Source organism: Theropithecus gelada, chromosome 7a, assembly GCF_003255815.1.
Source record: "Theropithecus gelada isolate Dixy chromosome 7a, Tgel_1.0, whole genome shotgun sequence".
NCBI lineage: Eukaryota > Metazoa > Chordata > Mammalia > Primates > Cercopithecidae > Theropithecus > Theropithecus gelada.
In genome coordinates, this window is record NC_037674.1 from 34,194,836 (window position 1) to 34,217,701 (window position 22,866).

The 22,866-nt window shown below is 39.0% G+C and overlaps 1 protein-coding gene across 2 annotated transcripts in view; it reads right to left on the reverse strand.

The window, feature by feature from the left end:
* Window positions 1-293: 293 nt before the first annotated feature.
* SLTM (SAFB like transcription modulator) overlaps window positions 294-22,866 on the reverse strand; it is a 56,514-nt gene continuing 33,941 nt past the window's right edge. Inside the window, exons 7-21 of one of the 2 annotated variants that reach the window (XM_025390226.1) lie at window positions 21,691-22,105; window positions 21,034-21,083; window positions 18,783-18,901; window positions 16,053-16,202; window positions 15,711-15,814; window positions 15,446-15,612; window positions 14,901-14,986; window positions 14,519-14,682; window positions 11,888-12,068; window positions 11,037-11,161; window positions 10,029-10,199; window positions 8,872-9,183; window positions 8,631-8,772; window positions 4,915-5,075; window positions 294-1,347 (exon numbers count right to left, since the gene is read on the reverse strand). In XM_025390226.1, the coding sequence (XP_025246011.1) occupies window positions 1,239-1,347; window positions 4,915-5,075; window positions 8,631-8,772; window positions 8,872-9,183; window positions 10,029-10,199; window positions 11,037-11,161; window positions 11,888-12,068; window positions 14,519-14,682; window positions 14,901-14,986; window positions 15,446-15,612; window positions 15,711-15,814; window positions 16,053-16,202; window positions 18,783-18,901; window positions 21,034-21,083; window positions 21,691-22,105 (2,456 nt within the window). In that variant the 3' untranslated portion in view covers window positions 294-1,238. Of the gene's footprint in view, window positions 1,348-4,914; window positions 5,076-8,630; window positions 8,773-8,871; window positions 9,184-10,028; window positions 10,200-11,036; window positions 11,162-11,887; window positions 12,069-14,518; window positions 14,683-14,900; window positions 14,987-15,445; window positions 15,613-15,710; window positions 15,815-16,052; window positions 16,203-18,782; window positions 18,902-21,033; window positions 21,084-21,690; window positions 22,160-22,866 lie in introns of both variants that reach the window. The other variant, XM_025390225.1, reaches the window with a different exon arrangement.

Below are 22,866 nucleotides of genomic sequence, written 5' to 3' on the forward strand. Positions count from 1 at the left end.
TATAAAGGAATGTGGGAAGCTTTTTTGAAAGAACAGCATTTACCTTGAAGGGATTTCCTAAAAGAGATGCCTTTTTAAAACAATGCCATAGGATTAGTGGTTAAGTCTCTAACACATGAACAGCATATGCTGCCCAGCTACTGAGGTGAAGAGTCTAAGCTAGATTTATTTCTGAGGAACAAAGACCAAAAGACTGCCTTTAGAGCTCTATACCTAGTCAGTCACCTTGGGCTGAACTACAGAAAGAACTGGACAACTAACACCTAAAACGCTGAAAACAAAGACACATACAATTCCAGCTGTGGATTTTTATTTTCACAAAAAGACAACAATGTCTTCCCACATACAAGTATTTACAAAACCCAACTGATTCACCCATCTAGAACCTGGGTTTTTTTCCACTTCTCAACATAGTTGGGAACATGGAAACATTAATACCCACACAATTCCCAAAGATGGAATTTATCCATCAAACAGTGCAGATTACCTAAAAGTGCACTTACCTGCACAACTCGGTCTAAGAACCTTGTGAAACAAACCTCATGGCCAAGGTTTCATGAATCTATTTGGTTTCATACCATGCAAACCTGAACAAGTGTGCTGCTACACTAAACTGAAAATCGGTTCTCATTTTACAATTAAAAAGGTTCTCAACACTTTAGCAACTATACAGAATATGAAGGTTTATTTCAAAAAAGATTACATTTTTTTTAAACCAGGATACACAGATGCACTTAATGTAACAGTACCTTCTGCAAAAATAGGTTACATAATACTCAGAAATGCAATGAACAATCTTATTCTCTAAAAATTAGACAGCTAAGACTTCTTAAGCATAGACAGCCTTCAAAATGGAGGCTGAAAATGCCTGGTGAAAAGAAGTAACTCTAGAGCCAGACACCACAGAGCTAAGGCTGCAAATGAAACCACTACCACACAGCTGCAAACTACTCTTTATATTCACACAGCGTTCAACAAAACGACTTCAATTCCATCTTTTCAAATGTGTCTCGGTGCTGCAAGAAAAAAAGTTGAATGATACACAAAACTATTAAAAGTTACAACAGAACTATTTAAACATCTTCTCCAAAATTGAGAAAAGCAATCATGTTAAATTTTTAAAAAGAAAAGTCTGACAGAACTCTCAAGCAAGTCAGAGGTCCTTTTCATAAGTAGTCAAGTAGAGTTTACAGGAGATTTCAATAAATTATCATAAAACCATGGCAGAGAGCTCATTTTCAGAATCGTCGTGGAGGTCCACCCTTAAATGGCTTAAATCCGGAGCCACTTCCTCTTGGCATGGAATTGCCACTGATTTGTACAATTCTATTAATTGGGGATGCGTTACTGAAAAAGGTTTAAAAGAAAAAAAGTCAGAGAACAAAGAACAAATCATCACTGCAAATACTTACGCAGCACTTAACATTTGCCAGGCACTGTTCTTGGTACTTTATCCAAAATAAATCATTTACTCTTTTCAACAGTCCCCTGAGGTCTGAACCATTACTAACCCCACTTTACTGATGAAGAAAGAGATCTGGAGGTTGAGGAACTCGTCCAAGGTCACAGAGCTAATAAAATGGTGGAGCAGAGATCTGAACTTGGGCAATCTCACTTTGAAGTCCCATTACTTCAGAAGCCAGTTGCAGATCTGCATGTGGATGGACTACAGCAGCAGATCTCTTAAGTGTGGACCCCAAACCAGTAGCAGTAGCACCAGCTGGGGGCCTGTTAGAAATGCAAATTCTTACCCCCATCTCAGACCACTGAGAAAGAAACTCTGGGGGTGGGACTCCCAGCAACCTGTTTTTCTTTGTTCTTTTAAATATATATATTTTTAGACAGCGTCTCACTCACTTCACCCAGGCTGGAGTGCAGTGGCACAATCATGGCTCACTGTAGCCGCCTTGACTTCCTGGACTCAGGTGATTCTCACACTTCAGCCAGCCACCAGAGTAGCTGGGACTACAGGCAAGTGCCACCATGCTCAGCTAATTTTTTAATTTTTAGTAGAGACAGGGTTGCACCATGTTGGCCAGGCTGATCTCGAACTCCTGGGCTCAAAAGATCTGCCAGCCTTGGCCTCCCAAAGTACTGGAATTACAGGCAGGAGCCACCACGCCCGGCCAACCTGTGTTTTAACACATCCTCCAGGTGATTCTGTTGTTTGCTAAAGTTTGTGAGCTAAATTATAGGAAGTCATTTAAAAAATATTTCTGGAATCTTTATGTGTAATGCAACAGAGCAGATGTTAGTAACACAAAAAAGCAGACCCTCTCCTCCGACAAAAAACCTTTAACAGGCCAGGCACAGTGGCTCACACCTGTAATCCCAGCACTTTGGGAGGCCGAGGTGGGCGGATCAAGGAGAACTGCTTGAACCCGGAGGCAGAGGTTGCAGTGAGCTGAGATCATGCCACTGTACCCCAGCCTGGGTGACAGAGTGAGACTCCATCTCAAAAAAGAAAAAACTTTAACAAACCAGGAGATAAAAATTTACAGTGAAGGCCGGGTGCAGTGGTTCATGCCTATAATACCAGCACTTTGGGAGGCTGAGGCTGGAGGATCACCTGAGGAACAGGAGTTTGAGACCAGCCTGGCCAAGAAAGTGAAACCTCCATCTCTACTAAAAATACAAAAAATTAGCCGAACGTGATGGCACACACCTGTCCTAGCTACTTGGGAGGCCGAAAGAGAATCACTTGAACCCAGGAGGCGGAGGTTGCAGTGAGCTGAGATAGCGCCACTGCACTCCAGCTTGGGGGACAGCAACTTCGTCTTGGAAAAAAAAAATTGTCTACAGTGAAATGGTTCAGGCAGAATAAAACTAGATTATAAAAAGGCTTAAATGCCAGACTAAGGAATCTGGGCTCGATCCTGTGACTTGGAGCAGCTGCTTGTTATAGTTTTAGAGCAATAAATGGTATAACAAAATGGGAGTTTCAACAGTTCAATTTACAAATAGGGTAATGGAACACAAAAATAATAATTTGGGAAGATCAGATAGAAGCTAAAATGAGGAATAAGGGATAGTTATGATAAACTTTTTTTTTGTAGAGACAGAGTTTTGCCATGTTGCCCAGGCTGGTCTTGAACTCCTCAGTTCAAGCGATCCACCTACCTTGGCCTCCCAAAGTACTGGGATTACAGGCATGAGCCACTGAGCCCAGCCTGAGAAACATTTTTTTAAAAAATGGAGCCACACAGCTGGGTACAGTGGCTCATGCCTATAATCCCAGCACTTTAGCAGGCCGAGGTGGGCAGATCACAAGGTCAGGAGTTCGAGACCAGCCTGGCCAACATGGTGAAACCCTGTCTCTGCTAAAAATACGAAAATTAGCCGGGCATGGTGGTGCACGCCTGTATTCCCAGCTACTCGCTTGAACCTGGGAGGCAGAGGTTGCAGTGAGCCGAGACTGTGCCACTACACTCCAGCCTGGACAGAGCAAGACCCCGTCTCAAAAAAAAAAAAAAAAGAACCACACTTAGAAATTTATGGTAAGAATGAAGAAAGGTAAGGACAAGTCCCGTTTTTCCAGTCAGGGTGAGTGAAATGGATGGTGGCATTATCAAATTAAAAGAAGCTGCAGGCAACAAAAGGGACACAAAGGTTTGAAACAGGAGAAGAATGAGTTTGACTGTGACCTTGAATTCATGGATGCAGCAAAGCACTTACATGGCAGTGGCAACATGAAGCTGAAAGGAAACAGCAGTGTCTAAAGCTTAGCCATGGGAAGGAGCCTGCAAAGGCAGTCACAAGGGCAGAAAGAAAGTGATGGTGCCCTAGAAAACAGACTCCCTCAAAATAAAGATAAACGACCATGTGAAACAGTGTTTAACCACCAAGGAGTCGAAAACCATGAAAATAAAAGAATCTATATTTATCAGGAGAAAAGTCATCAGTGACCTTTACAAACCGGATACAATGAATGTTGAGCTTGTGCAGGCAGAAGTAGCACACTTACTGAAGTTTGATGGTAGAAGTGACCATGGAATAATAGTGACCTGGGTCACTGAGTCAAGTCAGTATCTCTCCTAAGAGGAATGGGAAAGAAAGGAGGACGTGAAAGAGATGGGGAAGCTGAAGACCTGCTGGCTGAAGGGCCACATCCGACCTCGGTGTGAAGAGAAAGTAAAGCTCGCCTCTTAACATATGAATAGATTTTGTGTTAAATGTCTAAAAGCTCTGCCAGGAGTTATTTTAAATAACAGGGAGGAAACAGAACACACTTTCAGTTTTTTCTTCCTAAGAATTTGAGGAATGCTAGGTAGGGAACAAGATGATGGTTCCAATGTGAGGTTAAGACTCATTATCTAGACTGGTTGCAGTGGCTCCCGCCTGTAACCTCAGCACTTGGGGAGGCTGAGGCAGGCGGATCACCTGAGGTCTGGAGTTCGAGACCTGCCTGGGCAACATGGTGAAACCCCGTCTCTACTAAAAATATAAAAATTAGCTGGGCATGGTAGCGCATGCCTGTGGTCCCAGCTACTTGAGAGGCTGACATGAGAGAATTGCTTGAACCCAGGAGGCGGAGGTTGCAGTAAGCCGAGATCTCGCCACTGCACTCCAGCCTGGACGACAGAGTGAGACTCCATCTCAAAAAACAAAAAACAAAACAAAAGGATGCATTATCTACTGGATCCTACCATACATACATACCCATATCTAGATCAACTTGCCAGAACGTGACTGAATTCATTTACAAGGAAGAATACAAAGTAACACATTAATATCAGCTGTTCTGCACACAGTCTTTTGGAGACTCTGAGTTGATACAGGGAAATGTTCAGGCCAACCTAGGGTTTTCACTAGTTGCAGTTCAGTCTCTCAGAAACTATAATGACTTTTATAGAAAGGATCAAGTGTTGGTTGTGTGCTGGCAGAAAAAGTCTAAACTGGTTAGTAGTTATTTACCTTGAATGTTGGGTTATCATGCCTGCTCCTGCCCGGCCATCACCCATTCGCCTCGTATCATGATAGCTAGGCCCTTGAGAGGGTGGACCATGCCACTCTTTCCTTGGTCCGCTTGTGTCCCGTCCATGGCGTTCAACCACATGTCGCTCCTCAGGATAGTGCTAAAAGAATAGCATATGAAAAGTCACTTGGGCAGGCGCAGTGGCTCATACCTGTAATCCCAGCACTTTGGGAGGCTGAGGCAGGAGGATCATCTGAGGTCAGGAGTTCGAGACCAGCCCAGCTAACATGGTGCAACCCCATTTCTACTAAAAATACAAAAAATTAGCCAGGCATGGTGGCCCACACCTATAATCCCAGCTAGTCAGGAGGCTGAGGCAGGAGAATCACTTGCACACTCCAGGAGGTGGAGGTTGCAGTGACCTGAGATCACGCCATTGCACTCCAGCTTGGGCAATGATAGTGAAACGCCATGTCAAAAAAAAAAAAAAAAAAATCACGACACCCTCAGTCTCGGTCTCATACCAACTTATATTTTTAATGTCAGAAGCAAATAAGATGTCTGAGAAGATAAAAGGATGAGTAGTGCAACAGCATATGGAAAGAGTTTGTATCTATTTTGTAGTGAGAAGCTACTCAGGCTTCAGGGAAGGGTATGGAGGAAATGATTCAATACTTTTTGTTGTTGTTGTTTTGTTTTTTGAGATGGAGTCTCGCTCTGCTGTCAGACTGGAATGCAGTGGTGCGATCTCGGCTCACTGCAACCTCCACCTCCTGGGTTGGAGCAATTCTCTTCCTCAGCTTCCCAAGTAGCTGCAACTACAGGCATGTGCCACCGTGCCCAGCTAATTTTTGTATTTTTAGTGGACACGGGGTTTCACCATGTTCGCCAGGATGGTCTTGATCTCTTGACTTCGTGATCCGCCCACCTCAGCCTCCCAAAGTGCTGGGATTACAGGTGTGAGCCACCGTACCCAGCCAATTCCTGTTTTTAAAAATAATTTTTGGAGACATGATCAAGTGCTGCCTAGGTTGGAGCAGTTGCTGGTACTGAGGTCTGGAGCAACACTGTTGCTACCATAACTCACTGCAACTGTGAACTCCTAGGCTCCAGCAATTCTCCTGCCTCAGCCTCCTGCCTAGCTGGGACTACAGGGTGCACACCACCATGCCCAGCTAATTTTTTAATTTTCCTATGGAGATGGGGTCTCACTATATTGTCCAAGCTGGTCTCGAACCTCTGGCCTCAAGTAATCCTCCTGCCTTGGCCTCCAAAAGTGCTGGGATTACAGCCATGAGCCACCAGGGCTGGACATTAATTTCTATTTCTACATTTTCTAGCACCCAAGGGCTTTTTGACCCTTGATTATTTCAAATACTTGGATCTTATATTGACTGTAAGAACGCACAGACAGAGATCAAAACCTTAAGACAAGCCACGGCGGGGCCTATGATCAGCCTATCAGGACAACATGCAAACAGCACAGAAAACAGGAGTTGTCAACTTATTTTACATCGTACTAGTTAGTGCTATGGCACTTACAAGGTGCTACATCTGTAACTACGGAAAACAGAGTAGCAAACACGAAGAAAGAAACTGTAGAACTAGGGATCTAAGGAAAGAGAAAGCAAGCATTGTGATACTTAGCTTACAGGAAAGAAAGCAGAAGGTACCCACAGAGAGGCTTAGATATAATAGTGGCAGAACAATTTACAGACTAACACTATGAAAAAGAAAATTTTCAAGGGAGGATACAAGATCTCCTCCTCAGGACACATTTTCTAAAAGGACATCTGAATGCAGAGGGCTGGTCTTTGAGACTTTCTTAAATTTTACTGTAAACAAGGCAGACTTATCTGGATTATACACTCAGTCTTAAAAATTCTGTTTAGGGGGTGGGCGTGATGGCTCATGCCTGTCATTCCAGCACTTTGGGAGGCAGAGGAGGGTGAATCACCTGAGGTCGGAAGTTTGTAACCAGCCTGGCCAACATGGTGAAACCCCACCTCTACTAAAAATACAAAAATTAGCCAGGGGTGGTGGCGCACATCTGTAGTCCCAGCTACTCGGGAGGCTGAGGAAAAAGAATCGCTTGAACCTGGGAAGCAGAGGTTGCAGTGAGCCGAGATCATGCCACTGCATGTCAGCCTGGGTGACAGAGTGAGACTCCATCTCAAAAACAAATAAACAAACACACTAATATGTATTAAAATACAAAACAAACACCAGCATGTAATGAAGACACACACACTGCACAATTCTTTTTGGTATATAATTTATGAAAGTATGTCCTAACTGTGCTACTATCAACCCATGTGCCAGTATTTCATCAGTAGAATACTTTTAAATGAGGCAAAAGGTTTTTATTCATTTCAGTCTCTAACAGATGAAGATACTTTCCTCTGTCCAGCTCATTAACTTACAAAATATTCAAGTCAATATAAGTGTCACAAGAATAAAAATTTAAAAATATGTAACGTTACACTCATCTATCTTCAGGATATGAAGACAAAAAACAGACAAAGCTCTATTTTAATTTTACACTTTAAGCTACTTAAATGAAGCAGGAGAAAAAGATGTATGTGTGTATACATATATATATAAATATATACATATATACACACACACACACACACACACACATATATATATATATATATATATTTTTTTTTTTGAGACGGAGTCTCGCTCTGTCACCCGGGCTGGAGTACAGTGGCCGGATCTCAGCTCACTGCAAGCTCCGCCTCCTGGGTTCACGCCATTCTCCTGCCTCAGCCTCTTGAGTAGCTGGGACTACAGGCGCCCGCCACCTCGCCCGGCTAGTTTTTTGTATTTTTTTAGTAGAGACGGGGTTTCACCGTGTTAGCCAGGATGGTCTCGAACTCCTGACCTCGTGATCCGCCCCTCTCGGCCTCCCAAAGTGCTGGGATTACAGGCTTGAGCCACCGCGCCCGGCCACACACACACACACACACACACACACACACACACACATATATATATATATATATATTTTTTTTTTCTCCAGACAGGGTCTGGCTCTGTAGCCCAGGCTAGAGTGCAGTGGCGCCATCTTGGCTCACTGCAACCTCCAACTCTTGGGCTCCAGCGATTCTCCTGCCTCAGCCTCCAGAGTAGCTGGAATTACAGGCGCACACCACCACACCCAGCTAATTTTTGTATTTTTAGTAGAGATGGGGTTTCACCATGTTGCCCAGGCTGGTCTCAAACTCCTGAGCTCAGGCAATCTGCCCACCTTGGCCTCCAAAAGTGTTGGGATCACAGGCATGAGCCACCATGCCTGGTCAAGAATATTTTATTAAGAAGGAAAAAGTGAAAAGGAAACACAAATAGAGGTCACAGATTTCAGATCCAGTTTGAAAGCCTCAATTTCTTAAAAAGAAATAAAACCAAAGTTATCATTAGACAGGCTCATTTATCAAATTAACAATTCTTAAATTTCACTAGGAAGTTTAATCAAAATGCAGTATTTCAAGGCTAGTACCTTAACTCTTTGGACTACTGATGGTCAACTCTGACAGTAAAGTATGAGAAAAATTCAGATTAATTTTAAAAATTAAAATTAAAAATTAATGCCTCTCAATCATTCCAATCTAGCTAGGCCATATCAAAATGTTACTGTATATCCAGAGTAGCTCATGAATCCTCTAAATGTATGTGTGCAGGCTGGAGGCAAGCCTCCCGCAGCATTTACCTGTGATCCACCTCGGTCTGTGATGACTCCTCTGTCTCCCTCTCTGCTCCCGTACCCCGAAGCGCTGCTACGATTCCCAGGGGGAGCACCTCTCACGCTGTGCCCTGATACTTCTCTCCCAGATCGTTCTGGCCTTTCGACTCTGTTAAACAAAACATAAAAACATACATGATCAAAACTGTAATTTTTTTAACCCCAAGGCACGAGACCACTAGGAAAGCTTTATGAAGTACACAGCTACCTTGTTTCCCGTTTGTCAGTGGACATACTTCCTTCACTTTTCCAGCTGGTGGGTCTGGAAGGATTGGGCCCTGCCTCTCGAGGATGTCTAGGATGAGTGATATCAGGCCTGTCATGAATAATCACCGTTCTCCTTTCATCTCGCTCCCCTCGAACTTCTCGCCTGTCTGATTCTCTAAGTTCGTTTCTTGGTGGAGGCTCATTTCTTCTGGAGTCACTGAAATTTTTGGGATATCTTTCGAAGCTTGGATCTTCCCTTCGTGCAGTAGGTCGTGCTTTTTTCCCCTCACTTTGACCAACAAAGCGATCCCGCCTATTGATTAGAAACAAAGAATATAGGTCCAAGAAGTGCTTACTTGAGTGCTTAATTCTTCTTAACTTTGTCTGCATAACCTATAATGATGAAATCAAAAAATGAACTTAAGGCAAAGCCATGGAAAAAAGCTAGTCATTGATTATTACAACTCATTTTCTTTCAAACTGAACTAAGTGTCTAGCCTAAGGTTGGTTTTCTTAGTGTTCAGGAGAAATGATACCAAACACTCAAAGTTGCTACCAAGCTGAAGAATGTTTTACTGTTCTTAACAGTTGAGGCACATCCAAAGCGATCAGTGCTCCCACAGTTTTAAAGATAAGAAGAGGCCGGGCGCGGTGGCTCATGCCTGTAATCTCAGCACTTTGGAAGGCCGAGGTGGGTGGATCACTTGAGGCCAGAAGTGCTAGACCAGCCTGGCCAAACATGGCAAAACCCCATCTCTACTAAAAATACAAAAATTAGCCGGGCATGGTGGTGGTGCATGTCTATAATCTCAGCTACTTGGGAGGCTGAGGCACAAGAATCATTTGAACCCAGGAGGCAGAGGTTACAGTACGCCAAGATTGCACCACTGTGTTCCAGCCTGGGAGACAGGTGGGACCCTGTCTCAAAAAAAATAAAAATAAAATAAAGATAAGAAGATAAAGCCAACCCACTTAATGGTGTTCTGGTTAATTAGTTTGGAATACTGAATCACATTCCCATTAACAGAAACAAAAACCATATAATTTGTTCTGAGCATTCAGTTCTGACCTGGTACTTCTTAATGAAGATTTTAGGAGAAACAGAGTTATCACTAGCAAGGCTCATAAAATAAATGTAACAATTTTCAACATATCTACCTTTCAAAAGATGAAGACTGTACTGCTGAACTCTCAGGAAACCTGCCCCTCTCTCGGTGATCAAAGTCATTAAATCTGTTCTGTTGACGAGAGTAGTCAGATCCATGGCCAAATCGTGCATCTGTATCTAGAGACAACTTTTTATTCTCGCTCCAGTAAGGATCATCTCGCCTTGAAGAGAAATATTTGCTCATTTACATAAATTAGTTCTACAGTAATCAAACGACATTTACTTGGAGTCATACATACCACATGTTAGAACTGTGGACACAACAGGGCTAATAAACTCAAGACATAACACACTCAGGAGTACAAACTAGCAAAGACTTAATTGTTGAATTACGTAAAGTCAAATAGTGTGAGAGGAATTTAACGGGAGAGAAAAATAGTTGAAAAACTGCATGTCTTATAATTATTAAATGGAAAAGACAAATAAAATACTTGAAACCACTTTATAATAAAATTCTAACCAGCAGTTCACAACCTCTTCAGTTATCCTTAACTTTGGAAACATTAGAGTGGCAAGTCAGAAGCACAGTTCATTCATTCCACCTATTTCTCTACACAATCAACTCATTTTAATAGAATTTACGTTAAGAAAATTAAATGGGCATACTTATATTTTTAAATCTATATGAAGTATGAATCCAAGCACACAACAGAATGTATCTTTCAATCTCAAGTTTATGACTTCCATTTCTATACTATCTGCACTACCTTTTTAAGAATGTTCAAAATCTGTTTAATTATTATTGAAGCCTACTACGACAATGTATTTCCAGTCATAACGAAAAACGTTTGGCATCAGAAAGGTAGACAGGGAAAGAAATGCAGACTGTTCCCACTTGCCAGTGCACTGGGTCTACCCCAGTACTGTAATCCTTCCCATCCCTGTTGATCATGACTTTTATTTCAGTGATGGGAGTCTATACTTTCTAATTCTCTAGTCTTAGCCTAAAGGGAATAAAACAGCAAGTGTAACTGTTAAGGAATAAAGTGAGTAACTACCTATGATCTACATCACGTGGGCGTTTCAAGGAATTCCTTTTTTCTTGTTCGTAACGAAGTTGCTGTTGTTGCCTTCTGAGTTCCTCTCTTTCTCGAGCAATCCGTTCAGCTTCCTTACGACGTTCCTTCAGACAACACAGAAGGAAGAACCAACCAAGGCAAAATGAAAACATAAGATAAGTATACATGCAACCTTGTTTTAATCCTGTCGCTAAGAAACCATCATAAGCAAAGACCAGGCAAAACACAAACCTATGACACCTAAATTTGATTTCAATAATCTAGGCTATAGCTATTGTTCTGCAACATTAAAAATAACAAGGACTGGGTGGTGAAAGTTGGCAAGTATTTGGGAAGGTCAAGTTTAGTTTAATCATTCAACTAAAATAAAAGCACCTAAAGGGAATTAGAAATAGCGTTCTTAATATGTATGGAGACTAAGTGCCTTAAAACCCTGAGGTGCAATTCTGCAAAGAGAGGCATTATTTCCTTCCAGCCTTGGGAAATCATTCCCACTATAATATGTAAGGAAATCATTATTATTTTCTAAGACTGGGATAGTGACAGAGCCTGGATTACAACTACTCTGGACTCATAGTCCTATGCTCAGACTATTAGGCTGCCATGATATTGCAGAGCTAGAATTATTACCAGTTATCTAGAACAAAGTCACTACTAACTGTATTTTTAACTAGTACCTAATTCACTGTTATCTTTCAGGGACACTTAAAAGCTCATTAGCTAAACTCATTCTATAGACGCTTTACAACAAGTAAAGCAAATTTTAGGGCTAAAATCACAGAGTTTGAAAAAGGTGAGTTATTTAAGATGAAAAGATTTTCTGACTGCACCTGTTCAATACGAATGCGTTCCCTTTCCAAGCGTTCGCGTTCCATTCTCTCTCTCTCTAGTTTTTGCCTTTCAATTTCTAGGCGCTCTCTCTCTCTCTGTAAGCGTTCCCGTTCTTCCCGTTCACGAATTATTCTAATGCGTTCTCGCTCTCGACGCTCTCTCTCTGCAATCTCTCTTCGTCTACCAAAAATCAGTATTTAGAAATACTTAAATTATGCTAGCACTGTGTGAAAGAGAATAGCTTTGAATTTGAATTTTTCCTTGAGGTTGGCAATTTAAAATTTCAACTCAATCTAAGTAGTTTTAATGTAATTGGAAAGAGAATTCAAAGTAAAACTTTAAACAGATCCCAATATTTTCACTTATTTATAAATAAGACTGTCAACTGAGCAGCTAAATTTTATAATATAGAGTAGTTGCCTCTTAGATGATTCCTGTTTAAATAAAAATCACTATAATAATAGTCCATTAATTAATTGACATTTTAGAAGGATGTAATCTGCATATATAAATTTACAAAACTACAACTTCCAACACCTGTTTTTGATGGGAAAAAGCTCTAATGCCTATTATATATTCTGTTGTATCTCCTTAAACAAAGTATATACTTTATTTTGATGATTTGGGATCATAACAATGAACATCAGCAATAGCAAATACTACATACAACAAAATGGTGTCTTTAAGGGCTATTTTGGAATGTTTACTATCCTATAATAGATGGCTCCAGGTGATGTGTTTTCTGAGTCAGAGGTAGTTCAACTGTTTGCTGAACTGAATTGTTATTGTATTAGACTTTTAATGTTATTTTCTTACTGTAAGGTAGTCAGTGTCCTTTTCTGCCTATCATTGGCATGTCTTTCTCTAGTAACGCAGTGGTTCTCAATGGGTCAGTACTATTTCTACAGAAATCAATGGGGTATTTTTAATTATCACAATGACCATGGGGCAGATACTAGCATTTAGTGTATGAGGATGAAGGAATCTAAGCATCTTATTGATGCATGGAATAGTGAGGATAGTCGTACACAGTAAGAACCATCCAACACTTCTCATACCTTTCAGATGCCACAATGGACATTCACACCATTAAAAACAACCAAATGCCTTAAGCAAAAATAACATGTGAGTCTAGAACTCAACCCCATTTTTAATAAATACTAAGTTTGTCTGCTTTGATATGATTTATGTATTTTAGAATTTCCAATAATGCAACTCCATATAAATAGAAGGAAAATTATACTTTCTTGAGACTTTTACCAAGAGTTGCTCACCATTTCAGAAATCATGTCATAATGTCAACACTACTTCTGGTATTTACTAACCAATACAACATATCAACTGACATACAATGTCAGTCTGTATCTGGAGCTGTCCCATTCTCAGTGAGTCTAAATAGGGATGCAAACATCTGACTACTTCATTAAGTCATGCCTAAACATTCCTATCTGGAATACATATTTTTATTATAAATTACTTTTATTTCTCCTTTATATTATAGTTAAGCCATTACTTTTATTTTTGGAAATTATTAGTATAGGTTAAGTATGTTACGCATCAGTTTCATTTCAGGAGAGTAAAGGCATTGCAACATTTTTTAATATAAAAGGGATTTTGGTCTCATAGGGTTTGAGAATCACTGGTCTAGTTGCCCCTCAATCCCACTCTCCTCTCAATCTGTTGTCAACTAAATAAACAGGAAGCTAGGCACATTTGGACTTCATCTTAAAAAAAAGAAAATGGGTTCTATGTGCTATAAGGATTACTTCCTTTTAGTAAAGTTGTGTGTCAATTATTATGCAGAATAACCTAAGTTGCTAAAAGTATCTCTGGTAGTTCCCAACACTCTCATGAATGAATAGATGAAATCCCATGATAAGTAACCCCTGGACAAGATAGGTTAACATTTGAAATAATATCCTACAAAACACACCCACAAGACTATTTTAAGTGGCATCCAAAAATTGATATACAAAAGTAAACTGACACTCATGATGAACTGTTGAGATATGGCCACTAAAAATGGAAACATCTTGCTTTGTTTATATTTTCCATTTGTTTTAAAGAGAATGCTTGCTTTGGGATACAATCTGAATACCATTAGGCTCACAGGGCAAATCTTCCTTCTCTTAGGCACTAATACAAACAATAAATTTTTGCTAAATTTGTTAAAATGTCAGATTACAGTATTTGAACACTATAGCTACTCTGAAACTGTCTTATCTCAAATTTTTCCTTTAAAGTCGTGTTTTTTATGGCAGCAGCTTTGGTGTTGAGGAAAGAGCATTGGACTTGGAGTCAGAAGACTTGGGTCTGAGTCCCGACTCTGCCACTTGTTAGCCATGTGGGCATTGGAAGAGTCATTTAGCCTCTCTGGGCCTCCACTTTTTTCAATTGTATAATGGGCATAACTAGCCTTATAGAACTGTTGAGTTGGAGATAACAGATGGAAAGCACTTTGTAAATTGTAAAGTGCTATGCAAACTTAAGAAATCATTAGATGCTACCGTACTTCTTTAAGGTGTTAAACAGTTTTCTGTGGGAATACAATTTCCAGAAATCTGGCTTATAACCAGTGTTAAATATTTACCTATATTTAACGACAGGTATAAAACAGACCCTCTTCCTACCTTCGAAGTTCCATTGCTCGTCGCAGCCTTTCAAAACGAACTAAATGTTCTCTCAACCTTTGTTCCTTCATCTTTTCAAAAGGCAAGATCTCTTTCCTTCTGTAGTCTTTATCTCTTTTTTTATCTAGACTAGCTCTCTCCTTTTCCTTACTTCTCCCATGAATCTATAGAAAAAAATTAGAAGAACACTAGAAATTAAAATATTTTGGGGCTTTATTTTTCAAGTTTAGCAGGTCATTTAAAAAGTTCAAATAACTAGTAACATTTCCTTTTTCTTGGGTTTGCTAGCATGCAAGTATGCAAAGATGGTTACGGAATAACAGAATTATCTTCTTTTGTAAACAGCTGAAGTAGTATACAGCCATCCTGATCAGAGACTTACTTTCTCATATCTTCCTCTTCTTGATGGTCTACAATGATCTCCTTTAGTTTGGTCTAATATTACCATATGTCCTGGACTCTTTGAACCTAAGGGAAAAAAATTATATAAAATAAATGTCTAAAAATTATCATTGAAAAAGCAAATACGTATGTAAAAATGCTAACTTCTGATAGTCACACACCAATACAAGAAATAAAAAACCTACTTATTCTACAAGAACTTAAATGCAAAGAGTTTTTTAAACAGTTCAGTCTGCTAACATAAATACTTTCAGTGATACCAAAAGATCCTAATTCAATAGTACTAATCAATGACCATTTTAAGTCAGCCCAGAATAGCAAAGGAGGTTAGCTGGAAGAAAACATTTGTTTGTTTCCCCAGAGTAGAAAAGAAGACAATTACTCCTACTAGACCTCCTTTCCTACCACAATGACACCTAACAACAAAGCTTACACCTCTGGATTATAATTTCAGGTTTTCCCTTCCATTGTAAAAATTAACAAGTAGAATGCATTAGAAAGGGATTGAAAAGATATATGGCATACTTATTCGCTTCTTTTCTTCACTTTTTTTAATCGATTCTGATGTTTGGCCACTTGCTCCATTATCATTCTTCTCATCTTTACCTTCTATTTTCTTAGTATCCTTGCTTTCTTTTTTTTCAGATTTCTCAGATGATCTTTTCTCTTCTTTTTTGACAGAGGCTTGTGTCCTGACCATACCACCCCAGACAAAAAAACCAGAATGAGTACTTCATAATGTACCAAAAAAGTCTGTTTATCGAAATAAATAAAAATAATAAATCCTTACTTGCTACTTCTATCACTCATATTTTTTTTATCTCCGGAACTTCTTGAACTACTCTTTTCATCATTTTCTTTCTTCATTTCTTTCTTAGAGGGATCACCTTTTACCTGAAAGGTTTGAACCAGAAAAACAATTTATACATATGGTTACATTTTTGTGATTATAAAAAGTGTGTTAATGGCAGAAAATCTGGAAAAGATAGAAAATTATAAGGAAAGTAAAAACTACAAACGCATAAAAATTAAAAATAATTGCAAATTCTACTCCCTGCTACTGTTAACAGCTATGAGTTGAGAACTAGCCATCAAATTCGACTTGCTTGGATAAACAGTTAGGCAAGCTTACTTTTTCAACAGAAATCAGCTGTCCATGCAGCTCAGTGCGATGAAGATGTGCAATGCACCTGGACACCTCTGTGCTTGAAGACATAGTTACAATGCCATAGCATTTTGCCCCAGGACTCCGAGCATTTGTAACTACTTTTGCACTCAGAACCTACAAAATGAGACTGTACTTTAGAGAGTTTTACAATGTTCCAACTACACACACTTCCAGTTCCAACTACACACACTTCTAAATACATGAAACTTCAAAACGGAAACTATGTATTAATTCAGGGTGTATCTTATTCTGTTTCATATATACATGTATATATTTTTTTGAGACGGAGTCGCACTCTGTCGCCCAGGCTGGAGTGCAGTGGTGTGATCTCGGCTCACTGCAACCTCTGCCTTCTGGGTTCAAGCGATTCTCCTCCCTCAGCCTCTCAAATACCTGGGATTACAGGCATGCACCACCACATCCTGCTAATTTTTGTATTTTTAGTACAGACAGGGTTTCGCCACATTGGCCAGCTGGTCTCAAATGCCTGACCTCAGGTGATCGGCCTACCTCGGCCTCCCACAGTGCTCGGATTACAGGCATGAGCCACTGCACCCAACCTATTTCATATTCTTGTGATCACCATCTACATTACCCATCTTAATAAATATTCAGGGGAACAATTTAAAGTGCCAAAAAGCAATTTAACCTTCTTTTTATATTTATTTCCTCCCCTCAAATATGTAGCCAAAGTAGCCAAAACAATCTCATCAGTGAAGTAATGGCACAATTAATAAAAGCAAATAAATTGGATTTGAACCAAAATATCCCTATCATAGGCCCACCCTGAATGTCTTTAGAGAAAAAGTTTCCAGTATTTTAATGATGAGTGTTGATACTTTTCTATAATGAATAAAGAACCAATCACATATAAAAAAGCAGACTTAAAAATGCACCCCCGGAAAAACACGCTAAAGCTTGAAAGACAACATTTTCAATCTATGTGCTTTTCAAATGTATATGAAAATGACAAATAATTTCAATTCTGTAAGATGGGTAGTTAAGAGAGACAAAGCAGGTATGGATGAGTGAGAAGAAAAGTGAGAGAGAACGATTCAGTGCTGAACAGAGTAAAGACATAAAGCTGCGAACAAGGAAACAGGAAAATCAGGAGTTTTATGGTGTGGGTGGCTGGAACCAACCAACTTTTACCTCAACCCTAGGAAAGGCTGATTTGCCCCACAGACATTTAATTTTTAACTCTATGGGTCTTCCTACCAAATATATGGTATCTGCATATAGTTTTACTACTAATAAATATCAACATTAAAATATTGTTTTCACATCTCTAACAATATATTATTGAAAACAGAAGAAAAAGTAACATAGCCTATCATGGGACTACAATTCTCAGCATTCTATTTCTGACACCTACAAGAACCTCCTTTACACTCAGGCAACTCACTAATTAAAGCAGGAAAAATAGCCTCTGAAAATCAAGAGGGCAGGTTTTGATAATATTAACGGCTATTTACCAATAATGGTCACTAATTCAGTAATTTCAGTATTTGAAAGCCTATCATGTGCACATGAAGTACAGTAAATAAGGTCCCTGACCTTGAAGAGCTTACACTGGAGTACAATAACTATGATGTATATGAAAAACTGTAATGTAAGTAGACAGTACTGAGTGCCCTCAGGGATGCAGCTCCCAATTCAAAGCATTCGTTATTAATGGAGTATTCTTTGACTACTCCTTCTCTTCCTTTAGGGCTCCCCTTAACTGCCGGAGAAACTTTTCCTGATGAACTAACCACAGTAAAGCCTCGCCCTTTTAACACCTGTGTACTTTTCCTTCGCAGCACTTAAAACAACTTCTGATTAAATTTATATATACGGGCATAGTGCAGTGGTTCACACCTGTAACCCCAGCACTTTGGGAGGCTCAGAAAGGGGTGGATCACCTGAAGCCAGGAGTTTGAGACCAACCTGATCAACATAGTGAAAACCTCATCTCTACTAAAAATACAAAAATTAGCCCAGTGCAGTTGCTCATGCCTGTAATCCCAGTTACTGGGGAGGCTGAGGCATGAGAATAGTTTAAACTTGGGAGGCAGAGGTCACAGTGAGCCCACATCATGCTGCTACACCCCAGCCTGGGTGACAGAGTAAGACTGTGTCTCAAAAAGAAAAAAAAAAGTTTATATATAAACTTAATATAGATACATGTTTGTATATAACTTTATATAAGTTTAAACGATTCTAATGCCTATATAATAGCCAATTTTACATTTTTCTCCATTACTGGACTAGAAATCTATAACAAGGATCGTATATGGTTCCCCCCAGCCCCCAATGAATTATATATCCCACTGCCTAATAATAGTCTAAATATAAATATATTTTTTCAAGATGTCCAAATCAGGCTCAGCAATATGCCAGATCCCCAGCTACGTGCCACAAAGTATCATGATGAATAAACTTAGTCTTTGGCTTAAATAGGTTTAAAGTTTGGAATACAAAGATTCCCAAGGCTCAGAGACAGATTAAATGATGAAACACTATTTATCCCTTAACTCTCATCTACCATTACCACAGAATTCAGTAATTCAGTCTATTATCAGTAATTCAGTCTATTAACCGTCCTAAGAGATACAACAAATTAGAAGATATTTATGTAATAGCATTTAGAATACAATCCTCATTTCAAATGCAGACACTAGAAAGACGGATAAAAAGGTAAAAAGAATGTACCTTTCCATATTTGCCAAAGAGGTTCTTCAAATCAGCAGCTTTGGTATTAGATGAAAGTCCACTAACCCAGATATTTTTAGTTGAGCTTCCACTGCTACCACTAGTACTACTTGTACTTCCTAGAATAGATTTAATATCAGATGTTTAAGTATCTCAATCAGAATCTTTATACAAAATTAAAAGGGCCACATTCTTTCCAAACTATAATTTTGATAGTATGACATTACTATATAAAAATCCTGTGTTTATTATTATTGAAATCAAACAAGACAACATAACTAGTGAGGGGAAAAAATCTGAATGTATGTACATTTCCTATTGTATGAGTTCTAAGTTGAAGAGGGTAAAAAAATCAATTTGCTGTTCAGTTTTAATAATTTATAGTCTACCACTGCACTGAATAGAGACAACCAGGAAGCAATCACTTAGCAATGAACAGACTGTTTAGTTGCCACATCTGCTGTGGGCTTTAGATCCTTAGAAATTGACATGGAAGAAGAAAAAGTCAGAGTAACGTATACATTTTTCAAGAATTTACATGGTTAATAACAAAGACAAACCAACTGGTACACCTTCATTCCCTATTAGAGAATAGGTAAGACAAAATGGGAATTATATGCAGCTGGATAACTCTAGAGTCAGTAAGAAACAATCTTCTGAAACAACTATAAGATTAAAGATCAGAGATCTCAAAATCCTTTATAACAGGTAAATGATTATATGAATCATTTCTGTACTATGTCACACACGTATTATGGCTTCATACGTATAGAGGCCATATCTTAGGATACAGGCCTAGCCAGTCACCCTTTTCTTCAAATGTGCTGTAATAAAAGGGAAATTTTCATTCACTTGACTTTATCTGGAAAATAATTTTTACTCACTCTAAGAGAAACAGTATACAAGCAATTAAAAGGAACAATTTCTATATTTCACATTAAATGGAGAAAGAGTAAAAATTTTAGATGTTTTAAAAAATTACATGTGTTAACAGTTGTGAAGCTACTTTCAGCGTAGACTCAGAGGGAGAGAAGATAACACATACCTGGCTCAAATATTTTAAATATTAATGGTTGATACTTGATTCTGTTCTTACAAAGGGTATTCATCAAGGACCTTATGAAATGTTAACTCAATGTTTGTGTATCATTTTTGTTACCAGTAACATTTGGGCCCAGATATGTTACTAATTACAGAAAAAAAATTTTTTTTTTTCCTTAAAAGACCAATTGGCTTAAAATAAACTATAGAAGATGCATACAATTCTCCTTTACACATTTAGGAGGTATTTAAAAGCTTTGTAGTACCTGAATGTTTTATTTTCCCTTAAAATCCTTTTGTAGAAAGTAAGTATTTTTCAAGTAAACACAGCACATGTACAAGATGAAACTATAGCTCATGGGCATGAGATTTCTCAGTATCAGAAAGCAACTTAATATTGCACTTTGAAACTTACAAGAATTAGGCCGGGCGCGGTGGCTCACGCCTGTAATCCCAGCACTTTGGGAGGCCGAGGCGGGTGGATCACAAGGTCAGGAGATCGAGACCATGGTGAAACCCCGTCTCTACTAAAAATAGAAAAAATTAGCCGGGCGCAGCGGCGGGCGCCTGTAGTCCCAGCTACTCGGGAGGCTGAGGCAGGAGAATGGCGTGAACCCGGGAGGCGGAGCTTGCAGTGAGCCAAGATTGCGCCACTGCACTCCAGCCTGGGCAACAGAGCAAGACTCCATCTCAAAAAAAAAAAAAAAAAAAAAAGAAACTTACAAGAATTGAAAAAAAAGAAAAACAAACACTAGACTCCACAAATACACACAAGTATTATTTAATTAGCTAAGATATACTATTCAAAATAGTACCAGAAAGTATAATCTGTGAACAGGGAAAAGGTTGTGGTGATATACAGTAGTTATAAATGAGTTAACAAAAGATAAAATAGTTCTGAAATTATAATGTAAGAAAATATCTATTAATATCGAACACAGTCCCTTGGAACACACCAGATAAGTGTTCCCTAGCCAATGGGTTTTTAACATACCCAATACCAGTTTACAAAGTAAGTAAACAGTAACACATCAATCAGTTTCCTATAATCTATATAATTCTACAGTTTACATAAAGACCATCTCAAGTTCCTAGCCTGTCAATAAAATTTTTAAGGACTAAATGTCAAAGAAAACACCACACAACTACTACTTTTTAATGAAAATATGCAATGTCAACACTGAAATAAATAGGGAAAAAAACCCTTTACCTTTGTCATCTTTAGATGATGTCTTGCTGTCTTTAGATTCCTTTGAAGAGCTAAAGAGGCAAATCACCAGAAGAAAATTGAAAACAAAAACAAAAACAAACCCAAAATAGAACAGCTTGATATTCACTATATTTCAAACTAGTGCTATTCATACAAATTAACAATTCCAAAGGCCTAGATTAGGTTATTTGAACAAATGACTCCCTGAGGATTCTTGCACTGATTTTCCCCAAGATGCCTGAAGATCTAGATTTTCTGACAATTCTATTCAGTGGAAATATGGCCATCTTCTCCAGATTTCAGGACTGGGACTTGACTTCATTTTGTGTTCTTAGAACTGATAGTTGTTCATTAACCATCATCACAAGGATTTTAAAAAATAAAACACAAAAATTGTCAATTTGAAAAAAAAAAACAAAAAACAACAAAAAAACCAAATATATGCTGACATTCGACAATGCAATCAGTAGAACACACTGCATTATTATGAAGATCTTGAAAATTTTTAAAAGTAACTTATGACGGTCAAAAATATTATAGGCAGGATCATAAGACACTAATTACTGTACATGTTCTTGAAGCCACCCCCTTAATGTAGAGTGATCTTATTGAATGCTGGAATTCAGTATCGTAAAGAACTGACATAGAAAAACAAACCTCTTTGCTTGACCAGAGGCCCCAGTAGACGAGGGCCCTTTCTTCAAAGTATCCTTTTCTTTGTCTCCAGATTCTGCTTTCTTAGAACTTTCTCTGGCTTCCTTCTCGACAGGGTCACCCTTCACGCAGTCTTCCTTCTTACCATCTTTATGGTTCGCATTCATCTCATAATCCTTGCTTTCCTTCTCCGGGCTCTGTGCAATGGCGTCCTGCCCATCTTTTGGCTTACTTGCTTCAGAATCTGTAATTTTCACATTTTTACCTGTTTCTAGGAGGTCATCACCATCAAAATCCAGAGTGATGGCATCTTCAGCCTGGATTGTGACCGAGATGTTGTCATCCTCAGCTTCTTTCACAGTCGTATGAGCTTCCATCTCTTCATGAGCTGTGTGATCAGCCTCAGCTAGGCTCCCTTCTGAAGGAAGAGGTTTAGATACTTCTTGTGTACCATCACCAGAACCTGCTATATCTAAGAGGATTTAACAGGAATAAATATGGCAAAACAAGAAGTTTAAACAATTTCATATTCATAAGCTAGAATAGGACCTAGAAAATATAAAGCCAGTTATTAGCACTGATGGAAGGTTAGGAGGAAAAAAAAAAAAAAAAAAACACAAGGGTATTAACTAACATAAACCATCCTTTACCCAGGATCACTTATTCTTCATGGAAAAAATGATCTCTACATACAAACACCAAACAACAACAGTGAGAAAATGGTTCCATCCTGAAGATACCAGCTCTTCATTTCTGGTTATAAGTTAATGGCATATGGAAGATTTTGTTCCTCCAAGGGACAGTGACAAAAGTGCAGATTGTTGTTCAATGCTCAAATTATCCTGGGATTGAACCCTAGTGACCTTCAGAACTCCCATGGTGACTTCTTGACAGGTCACAGTCTGAGGATATCAATCAGTCTTCACAGTATTTCAGGGCCCCATCTTTTCCACTCTTCAATGCTTGAGTAGTCCAGATTCGTATGGAAAACTGGTACAGAAGGCTCCAAAGATGCTCCTGCTCCGTAACGTTCAGGAAATTGGTTATTTCCAGTCTTCATCCTGTCCAGTCAGTCTGCAATTACCATTTTCAAAGATGTCTTGCATTCCCCCAAAACAGAAAGGCTTCGGGCATGTGACATTTTCAGTCAGTAGCTTTACTTCGTCATTGCTTCTAGGC